Source organism: Engraulis encrasicolus, chromosome 17 (genome assembly GCF_034702125.1).
Source record: "Engraulis encrasicolus isolate BLACKSEA-1 chromosome 17, IST_EnEncr_1.0, whole genome shotgun sequence".
Lineage (NCBI taxonomy): Eukaryota > Metazoa > Chordata > Actinopteri > Clupeiformes > Engraulidae > Engraulis > Engraulis encrasicolus.
Genome location: NC_085873.1, coordinates 53,220,285 through 53,231,875, shown reverse-complemented (window position 1 = coordinate 53,231,875; position 11,591 = coordinate 53,220,285). Strand labels below are relative to the sequence as shown.

The 11,591-nt window shown below is 43.0% G+C and overlaps 1 protein-coding gene across 2 annotated transcripts in view; it reads left to right on the top strand.

Annotated features, from left to right (window-relative positions):
• The window catches only part of ptprea (protein tyrosine phosphatase receptor type Ea), a 154,172-nt gene that overhangs the window by 135,609 nt on the left and 6,972 nt on the right, over positions 1-11,591 (top strand). For both annotated transcript variants that reach the window (XM_063220858.1, XM_063220860.1), the window contains 6 exons: positions 596-759; positions 3,640-3,775; positions 5,174-5,323; positions 6,970-7,063; positions 8,008-8,084; positions 10,412-10,546. In XM_063220858.1, coding sequence (XP_063076928.1) covers positions 596-759; positions 3,640-3,775; positions 5,174-5,323; positions 6,970-7,063; positions 8,008-8,084; positions 10,412-10,546 — 756 coding nt within the window. The remainder of the gene's footprint in view (positions 1-595; positions 760-3,639; positions 3,776-5,173; positions 5,324-6,969; positions 7,064-8,007; positions 8,085-10,411; positions 10,547-11,591) is intronic.

The following is an 11,591-nucleotide window of genomic DNA, read 5'->3' as shown; positions in this document are numbered from 1 at the left end:
TTGGTGACAGTAAGTTTATACCATTGCCTCTGTGTTAATAAGGGCTTACGGAGTCAGACATTAGATCAGAGGGTTGTCGGTGTGTGTGTGTGTGTGTGTGTGTGTGTGTGTGTGTGTGTGTGTGTGTGTGTGTGTGTGTGTGTGTGTGTGTGTGTGTGTGTGTGTGTGTGTGTGTGTGTGTGTGTGTGTGTGTGTGCAGCAGGTGAGCGATGGCACCAAGACTCCCCGCCTGATAACCCAGATGCACTTCACAGCACACTGCTTCAGGGACTGTAACCAATACCCTGTACCTAATGTAATGTAATGTAATGTAATGTAATGTCTCTTGCAGCAGGTCACTGATGGGACCAAGACTCCCCGCCTGATAACCCAGATGCACTTCACAGCACACTGCTTCAGGGACTGTAACCAATACCCTGTACCTAATGTAATGTAATGTAATGTAATGTAATGTCTCTTGCAGCAGGCGAGCGATGGGACGAAGACTCCCCGCCTGATAACCCAGATGCACTTCACAGCACACTGCTTCAGGGACTGTAACCAATACCCTGTACCTAATGTAATTTAATGTAATGTAATGTAATGTCTCTTGCAGCAGGCGAGCGATGGCACCAAGACGCCCCGCCTGATAACCCAGATGCACTTCACCAGCTGGCCTGATTTCGGAGTGCCCTTCTCCCCCATCGGGATGCTCAAGTTCCTCAAGAAGGTCAAGCAGGTCAACCCCTCCTACGCCGGGCCCATCGTGGTCCACTGCAGGTAGGAACTAGGAACTGATACAAGCAGAGAATGCACGCACATCACTGCTACAGTTGCTGGTAAAAGATAGATGTAAATGAAAGATAAAAGTTACATTTCAGCAACATTTTTCTTAACTTCAACATGTAATTTTTACTGTTGTCTACCTTGATATGGACCATGTATTTTGAGGCTGATGTAAATTCAGGGCCCAGGACAAAAGTTATCTGAAAGGGCCCCCCATCCAATACATACAGTACAGTGTAACAAGGACCCAATTCTTGGCCCCTCTATCTCCTTGGGCCCTGTAAAACTGACCCCTTAAGTCCCCCTTTAGATAATGTGAGCGCGTCTCCTCCACCTCACCATATAGTCAAGGGTGCTATGTGATAGCTTGTCAGTCAGCGACCTATTTAGCCCTTGGCCCGACAGCTGTTCCTGACTTGAGTTGTGACTAGCGAAATAGGCCTATTATACTGTATCTCTTTGGGGGACTTTTGTGCATTGTGTCTATCGAATGCCAGTAATGATTAGTTCATTCCCAGTGATGATTAGTTACATCCCAGTGCCACATACTCCAAATGACATTTTTTTTACTTATCCAGTTCAAACAGGTGCTCATGCAACCCCCTAATCACCTGGCTAACAGGAGTGAGTAGGTGCTAGGGTGGTCCTAAGTCCTGTGTAATAACCAGGCCCCATATGTGCCATAGTCGAGGGCAGTGTTTACCAACCGGGGTGCCGTGGCAACCTGGGGTGCCGCACGCCCCCCTCAGGGGTGTCGCGGAGACATAGCTGACGGTATGTGAAATTGACCTACCGTAAATGAATAAATAAATTATTTGATATGGTCAGAGGAATCTTTCATCTACTATTCACGCACAGTAAAATGAATGTAGGTCTCCCCAGTATGGTCTACATGTAGCCCGTCTGAGATAAAGATGCAACTTCGAATGTAGGTTGTGTGTGACGTCTCCAAATGTGTTACTTTTCTAAGCTTGTATGGTATCACGGCTTGTTGGGGGGAGATTGTTCATGAATTGAATGGGTGCCACACTGGCCTAGGGTTGGCTACCATGTGAGAGCTCGTCAGTCAGCCATCTGTTTAGCCCATGTCACGTCTCTTTGGGGGACTGTGGTGCATTGTGTGTGTGGAATGCCAGCAATGGTAAGCTGCTGGTATGATTTGCATGATGATATGAGTCACTCCCATAGGAACCCCAGCAGTCATGTCATGACTATGCAGGTCGCCCTGCCTGGGAAAGGAGTTCAATGGAGTATACTGCACACAGACAGCAGTGTTCAGCCGTCATTAGGACGCATAGCATTGCCCTGCTGCCCTGGCCACGCATTTAAACAATCACACAGCGCTGCTGAGAGCAAACAACACACACACAGCTGTGAATGAAGCCATTCAGTCGCTATTCAGCTAAGAACACGGGGCCCTCTTGTGGTCAGACTTCAACACTGCAAGCTGGCAGTGGAAATGGTGTGTTACTGCAGCCATGAAAGTGAAGGTGTAACCATAATGGTATTGTAGTCATATAGAGTAGCTTTATGTAAGACCCCCTATATTTATAAAACATGGTCGCTGTCATACTGTATTTAACTGTCTTGGTTTTATTTATTTAATTTGGTTGTCATCTTGCACACACTATTATGCAATATAGGAATGTTATATTACCAGAGCTCTAAATTAACTTCTCTCATCATACAAATGATCAATATGGCTGGTAGATGTCAATCTCACTAGCCAAAAAACACACTCACTAATGGGTCAAAGTGTTTTGTAAATTGGCCTTTTCTACCCATCAGCCAAACTGACATTTCACCAGCATTTGTACGATTGGCTGATGTTAATTTAGAGCCCTGACCACACTGCATACTGTATATTCACAACAGCAAGAAGGTGTTAACCAGAGGTGTCAAAAGTAAAAGTAAAAAAGAAACACAGTTTCCTTCCAGCACAGGTAACACATCTGAGTAACCAGCAGACCTGTGTAACTTTGTACTTGTCTTGCGATCAGCTGACTCTGGACAGGTTAGATCAACTTTGTGGTGGATCGTTGTTAGGTTTTTAGTGTTTTTCCGTAACCACACAGTCTGTCTATCTCATTAGGTACAATGCATTAAATGGTGTAACAGCTGTGTAATATCATGTGCTAGTGTTGTAATTACACCATGAATTTACTTGTACTCTTGACACCTCTGGTGTTAACGGTTTGAAATGTTGCAATGTGCACTCTCATTTCTTTTAATGAAAATCTTAATATTTTATCTCAAATCATTTGTTCAGTGACATTGGGCCTGCTGTAGATTTACCCACTATGGTGAACCCATGATCATTAGACCAGCCATGCTGTACATTTACAATGGACATCCAGATTAAAATATCTATATAACGCCAGCATACACTTGCACTTGTTGTTCTTCCCTCAAGCCATCCGCTTTTCAAATTCCTAGGGCAACTTTTTATTATTTTATTATTATTATTATTATTCCATTTCTTCTTTTTATTTTTATTTTATTCATTTGTTTTTAAATGTATTATTCTACACAGCAGAGAGCAGTTGCAAACTTCATTTTACTACCAATTGTGCCAGCATAAGAAAGCATGTGACAAATAAAAAATCTTGTGTCTTGTATCTATTCTTCCAGTGCTGGAGATTGTGTGGTTACTGCACTGTTTTTATGGTAATCCCATGATCATCGGTCCACCCATGCTTTAAATATACACTGGACATCCAGATTAAAATGCTTGCGTAGGCCCTACAGTGGCTGATATGGTCGGGCACACATTTACCACTCGGCCGACCTTCATAGTGATCTCTGTTGTATTCCCGCAGCGCTGGGGTGGGCCGAACAGGAACATTCATTGTGATCTCTGTTGTATTCCCGCAGCGCTGGAGTGGGCCGAACAGGAACATTCATAGTGATCGACGCCATGATTGACATGATGTACGCAGAGCAGAAAATAGACGTCTTCGGCTTCGTCTCCAGGATACGAGACCAGCGCTCTCAGCTTGTCCAAACAGACGTAAGTAGGCCTACTACAACTGCAAAAGAGTTATACATTAAAGGTGAACCGTGTAATATTTTTTGTAGTTTATTTCCAGAATTCATGTAAAAGTTAGACCGGGGTGAATGGCATTTAGCGATTAAGCTGTCAAATGCTGTAATCAGCTTCCTTTTGAAAATTAGAAGTGCAGGTACAATGAATTAAAACAGCTTCATTTTCATCTGCATCTGGTACACTACACAACTACAGAGTCGTTTGCAGTACATGACAAATTGGTGTTGTCATTGTGGTAACAACTGATTTATAACAGGGGCCTTGTCTTAAAGGGACACTGTGTGAGATTTTTAGTTGTTCATTTCCAGAATTCATGCTACCCATTCACTAATGTTACCTTTTTCATGAATATTTACCACCACCATGAAATTCTAAATATTCATTATGACTGGAAAAATTGCACTTTTCATACATGAAAAGGGGGATCTCCATGGTTCGCCATTTGGAATATCCAGAAATAGCCATTTTTAGCTGCAAAAATGACTGTACTTGGGCCATACTAGAAAATATTAGTTTATTACTTAGTAAACTTTCATGAAAAGATCAAATTTGGCAATAGGCGACACAGTTTCAGTGATCAGCATAGTTCCAGTACCTTTTTAGACCATTTCCTGCACAGTGTTCCTTTAAAAGTTGAGGTGGTTTTAACTACTGTGTCAACACTGCTTCCTTCAACCACTTCCTCTGTGTATGTTTTAAACACAGAGGTGTCAAAGTAAAAGTAAAAGATAATCCCAGTTTTCTTCCAATACAGGTGCCGTATCTGAGCAACTAGTAGACCTGTGTACTTGTCTTATGACCAGCTGACTCTGTGCTGGTTGGATAAAGTTTGTGCTGGGTCCTTGATAGGTTTTTAGTGTTTTTCAGTAACGACACACTCTATCTATCTCATTAAGTACAATGGAGTAAATGGTGTAACAGCTAGTATCACGTGCTAGTGTTGTAGTTACACCATAAATTAACTTTTACTTTGAAACCTCAGCTTAAAGAGATGCAGTACTCAGTCATATATCAATGGCTTTTGGTAAATATACGTGTTGTAGGTATGATAGAACAACATCATCCTAACAAGTCTTAGGTCTTCATAGTCTCCTCTGTTGTAGGTATGATAGAACAACATCATCCTAACAAGTCTTAGGTCTTCATAGTCTCCTCTGTTGTAGGTATGATAGAACAATATCATCCTAACAAGTCTTAGCTCGAACCGTCCAGACTCGAACCAGGGTCCCCGTGGGTGGGCATGCAAGCCCAAATGTGGGGGGCTTAACGCGCTGTGCCACAGCGCCCCCAAAAGTTGAAAAGTTTAACTCCTGTGTAAACGCTGCTTGCTCCAACCACATCCTCTGTGTGTGTTTTAAACAGATGCAGTACTCGTTCATCTACCAGGCTCTGCTGGAGTACTACCTCTACGGGGACACAGAACTGGACGTGTCCTCTCTGGAGGGACACCTACACAAACTGCACAACACCCTGACCACAGGGGACCGCGTGGGGCTGGAGGAGGAGTTCAAGGTAAGGCCATAGTCTCATGCCAAACTGCACAACACCCTGACGACAGGGGACCGCGTGGGGCTGGAGGAGGAGTTCAAGGTAAGGCCCTAGTCTCATGCCAAACTGCACAACACCCTGACGACAGGCGTGGGACTGGAGGAGTTCAAGGTAAGGCCCTAGTCTCATGCCAAACTGCACAACACCCTGACCACAGGCGTGGGACTGGAGGAGTTCAAGGTAAGGCCATAGTCTCATGCCAAACTGCACAACACCCTGACGACAGGGGACCGCGTGGGGCTGGAGGAGGAGTTCAAGGTAAGGCCCTAGTCTCATGCCAAACTGCACAACACCCTGACGACAGGCGTGGGACTGGAGGAGTTCAAGGTAAGGCCCTAGTCTCATGCCAAACTGCACAACACCCTGACAACAGGCGTGGGACTGGAGGAGTTCAAGGTAAGGCCCTAGTCTCATGCCAAACTGCACAACACCCTGACCACAGGGGACCGCGTGGGGCTGGAGGAGGAGTTCAAGGTAAGGCCTAATGCTGGACTCATTTGTAGAGTATGGATGTACAAGATTTGAAGCAGAAGTAGGATGGTTATGGATCTTTACTGAAGAGAGCTTGGCATCATCTCCATCCACATTCATACACTGTGAACATGACTACACTAACTCTATCCACTTCCTGTCTAGCAACATCCTGTGTAATTACTCCTATTCACTTGCACGCCACATAGCACCCTCTAGTGGTATAAAGTATGACAGTAATTTAAGTGAACACAACCTAATTCTTCTTAAAAAGTGTCATAAAATCCCATATGCAGCATCGGTGAGTGTACACACACTAGACTGACACTAGATAGGTGTTGCAACTTAGTGGCGTTTCAAGGAACAATGATATTTAAAGCGACAGTGCCACCATTCTACACTTCCTCTACTGATTCTTCTTATGCATGGGTTTTCCGTTTATAAACAATCCCTGGCTGCACACAGTTCAACCTCTGATTGTTGGAAACGCCTGTCACTTAAAAAAATAAATTAAAAAAATGCGCTCACGTGGTTTGCTGCTTAGCATCTTGCTCCTCCTCACATCGCACATGTTTGTAGATTGACAAATGTGAGACCCCCCCCCCCCCCCCTGAATACTGCACTCCGGATAACAGTACCACACATTTGTATGATATTTAACTGAACAGCCAAGTAATCATTTTAATGTGGAAGTACCGAAATTCTCAAAAATTGACATGTTCAGAGCACAGCTCCACCTCCTGTCCCATCAATACGGCAGGCGGCGAGTGAGTGAGTGAGGAGGTAGACTTCTGTCGCTGACATCATTTTTTACTTCATCATCAGTGGTCTCCAGGGTGCTGCGCCCAGTGAAATTCGACAAAATAGCAGCATTTGTAAATCATAACTTGGAAAATAGGCGCTTTCCAGAATTCATATATATATCATTCTGAGTTATTTTTTATGTTAAAAATCATATAAAAAAACGTCAAATATCTGTCATCAATCCTTTAACATAATATTTATTACACATGAATGACAGCGTTACCACACTGTTATGTCATACGCATGACACCGACGTCAAGTAAAGTGCCAGCGAAATATATGTCCTGTAGTTCCATTTGAAATAAATGTATTTGTCTAAACTCCTGTCACCGCAGAAACTCACCAACATGCGCATCATGAAGGAGAACATGAGGGCTGGGAACCTGCCGGCCAACATGAAGAAGAACAGAGTACTTCAGATCATTCCATGTAAGGAACACCAATTCAGTTCAATTCCATTCAATTCAGTTTTCATTAGGGACCATGTACAGTTAAAAACATAAATGGTGCCATTAGAGATGCACAGGATCCGGTTCCGGATCCGGCAGGATAATAAGGTTTTCACAGGATCCGGGTTCGGCAGGATCTTAAGCAGTGGATCCGGTATCCGGCAGGATCCTAAAAGTCAGGATCCGGTGCATCTGTAGTTGCCATTCCATGTACTGTACCCGAGTTAGCCTCAGGATAGCTATTCTACATCTGCAGTCCCTTGAAGGACATAAAACATCAAAAATATGAACATACAGTACTCATACTGTAATGATGCATTCCAGTCCCAAGTCATCCGTTCCTGACAGTTGAAGTGGAAGTTCTACATCCATGGCAACCGCCGCGGTTGAGCTGACTTTAGCAAGGTGTTTTGATACGAGCCAAAAAAAAAAAGCCATAATAGTCATAATGTTACATTTATGTTGACACAATATCATGCAATAACACAAAGATTATGCTGAGTAAAATGGCTGTGTTTGGAACAGCTGCATAAAAGAGAAATGGAGTTTCACTATTTATTGACATTTTAAATAACGGCTCCATGGGGGCCGCCATTATTATCCGACTTCGATTTGTTGAGGTGGGAGTAGTGCGAGTCACCCCGACCTCGCTAGTTGGAGCTCCCACTTCGACTGGCGTTCCAGAGCGTTTTTCGTTGTAGGAGGTAGGATAAGTGATTTGGGACTGGAACACACCATAAATACAGTAGACATATTACTCACGTGAGAAACAGCTCTTTAAGTCACCTGGTAGCGCATTCCATTGTATCGTGGTAGCATTCCATCCAGCATGTCCAATTAAAAAAAGGACAAAGGAAACATATTAAAATAATTGTGAAAAACGTAATCTTATGGAAGTGTACATGTGCTTGTTTTTTCCCCCAGATGATTTCAACAGAGTCATCCTGTCGATGAGGAGAGGACAGGAGTATACAGACTACATCAACGCATCTTTTATTGATGTACGTAAGCACTCACATGTGTGTGAGTGATTCTACGATTTCCCTACGCTTTTGGAAAAAGCAAAATGTCAATTATCAGTATTTTTTTTCGACTAAATGACCTAGATGTTTACATAGTGTATATATTTAAGTTTCCAAACAAACAAATTGCCAAGCTTAATCTTAAATCATTTGATAAATACTGTAATGAAAGCGAACATTTGCTTAATTATTTTGTCAACAGTGTTATGGACAAATACTATGTCATTTCAAACATATATAAAAATACTACAGAGTTGAAACAATATATGTTTGAAAGTGCTTATGTCCCTTAGCAGTAATGTTGTCATTAATCTGTGCAACTGATATAGAAAATGTGATTGTTGAGCTTCATAAGTAGGATTTTATGAGTCACTGTGACACAGACTGACACATTTTTCATCATAAATCCCTGTAACGTCTGATTTGAATATAGTCACCCTCCTTACACAAGACTTCCTTCTCCAGAAATAATCCCTAGTGTATGTTCATAGGATTTTTCCAACACATAAGGGATCAATAGCGCAAAAACACTTTCAAAACAGTCAACGGTGTAACTCAACTGTGTTACGGTCAACAGTGCAGGGGAACAAGTCGGCACTTTTATAGGAGAAAAAAACAGAGCAGACAAACCCATCTCCCTAGAACACTAATTATTTTGTTTGTTTGTCTGTCAATATGGATATAAATGGGCAAAAACATACTCCTCCTCAACTGTCACCAGTGTTGCCAGATTGGGCTGGTTCCCGCCCAATTGGGCTGCTTAGGATGGCCGTGTGCGGGTAAAAATGGCATCTATCAGAAAAACCTTCCCACTGCCATATAAATCAATAGAATTTGGCGGGTTTTTAGGGCGGATTTTGATCATTTTTTGGGCTGGAAATCATCAGCCTCATCTGGCAACCCTGACTGTCATACTGAATTGTAACACCATTGACTGTAACACCGTTGAGATTTCAGCCATTTTGATGGTGTTTTGCTAACTGAGGACCTCAGAAGTTCCACCACAACACCTTAATCAATTCATGTATCTGTATGCTTTATCTGTGTTTTTCTACATGTGATTTCTAATTCAGATTCTTATGAATATGTTTAACACTGTTGACAGGCAATTTTCCCACTATGGGAACATGAAAAATAATGGATTAAATTATGGAAGGATGGAGCTCAAAATTTACCAAAAAGTCTTCCCGTATCCTGCCAAAGAGGTTATGACATCACGTGATGTTATTCGTATGGCCTAAGACCAAACCATTACTGATTTATGGAGGCGGTTTCAGACCGTGACACGGTTAACACAGTTTTCGTGGACACACACAAAATGGCAAATTTCATGTATAATGGAAAGGACAGTGGTCTTTCTGACAGTTTTGTCATATTGTGATGATTACTGTGAATCAACATTTGCAATCGTCTTGGGCAAAACAAGTTTCTTTACATGCTAATATGAAGACTGAATCTGACATTTGGAAAACAGGACGGCATGAAAACGCCCAAAACCAGTATTAAATATTCATTCTTGCTGAGGGAAATAATGCTATGTCTACACTTTCTGTATTATATGAAAGATAAATGTTTTCTAATGTCCAAAACATCATTGGATGCAGTTAATAGTTAGTGGAATTGCCAAATAAAATCCACGGACTTAAAAGTGTAGGCGAATTAGAGAATCACTCGTGTGTCTGTGTGTGTGTTGCTCCTTTTATTGATGTACGTAAGCACTCACATGTGTGTGTCTGTGTGTGTGTTGCTCCTTTTATTGATGTACGTTAGCTCTCATGTTTTGCTTTTGACTTAAGTGTGCATGTTCATCCACGTGCTCATGTGTCCATATGTGTGTGTGTGTGTGTGTGTGTGTGTGTGTGTGTGTGTGTGTGTGTGTGTGTGTGTGTGTGTGTGTGTGTGTGTGTGTGTGCGTGCGTGCGTGCGTGCGTGTGTGTGTGTGTGTGTGTATGTCTGCAGGGCTACAAGCAAAATGACTACTTCATGTGCCCATACACGTGTACTGTAGAATATGTAGTGTATGGTTACTAGTGTGTGTGTGTCTGTGTCTGTGTCNCTGTCTGTGTGCGTGCGTGCGTGCGCGCGCGTGTGTGTGTGTGTGTGTGTGTGTGTGTGTGTGTGTGTGTGTGTGTGTGTGTGTGTATGTCTGCAGGGCTACAAGCAAAATGACTACTTCATCTGTCCATAGATGTCTATGTAGTGTATGGTTACTAGACATGTGTGTGTTTGTGTGTGTGTGTGTGTGTGTGTTTGTGTGTGTGTGTGTGTGTCTGTGTGTGTATGTGTGTGTCTGTGTGTGTCTGCAGGGCTACAGGCAAAAGGACTACTTCATCGCTACGCAGGGCCCGCTACCCAGCACGGTGGAGGACTTCTGGAGGATGGTGTGGGAGTGGAAATGCCACTCGGTCGTCATGCTGACAGAACTGCAGGAGAGGGAACAGGTACAGCTCTAGTCACCACAACACCACCCATTACATTACACTACACTACATTACACTGCAGGAGAGGGAACAGTTACGACTCTAGCCAACCACAACACCATTACACTACATGAGATTACACTACATTACACTACAGGAGAGGGAACAGGTACAGTACAGCACAGCTCTAGTCACCACAACACCACCAGGGCTGTAGTGGAGGGTAAACGCACGTAAACGCCGTTTACGCACCTCTGGAATTTAGGAAATAGCGTTACCCACCTCTAATAGCGTTTACCCACCTCTAAATTGCGTTTACGTAGCTCTTAATGGCAATTACGCACGTCAAAGTTCCCTGCGCCTTGTGATCTGCCGTTGGAATAATCCAAAATAAATTTGGTGTCATTTAAAAAATATTGTTGAACATACTTAACGCTTTAGTAGGAATCATTTTCATCTGCTCTGTATTCGGGTATGTGACCTTCCAATCAGTGCCGTTCGGCTGCGGCGGCGACACCAATCAGGATCCAGGGAATATGTAAACACATACACGTTGTGTTGCCTGCCTGCCTGCCTACCTGTTCAAAGTTAGTCATCATGGATATTAGGAGATATTTGAAGAGACCATCCAGTGCTTCAACTTCCGCAGATGCCAGCAAAAGACCTCAAGTACAAAGTAAGACTGACAGAGATCAATTTACATGAGTCGTTAAATGTGCTTCATAAATAAGTTTGACTTGACGAATTATGGCAATGACAGAACGAGCTTTCAGATTAGCTAATGCGTAGTCATGCTATCCTTGTACAGTATTGCACTCGTCATCCACCGCTAGTCATTCTATCACGAAAGCTAGCAATGCCACCAGTGTAATTTTACAACAATAATTTTACAGACGTTCTCGTGCTTCAAGGTGAAATGAGAATAGCAAATCAAACTAGAAATGCACCCAGAGTGTGCAGACCTCCGCCAACCTTTCATGTAGCCTAGTGAACCGGGTACCTCTCCCTCCTTGGCGCTGTCTGTTATCTGTTATACCACTATTCGCCGTTATTAATATTATCTCCA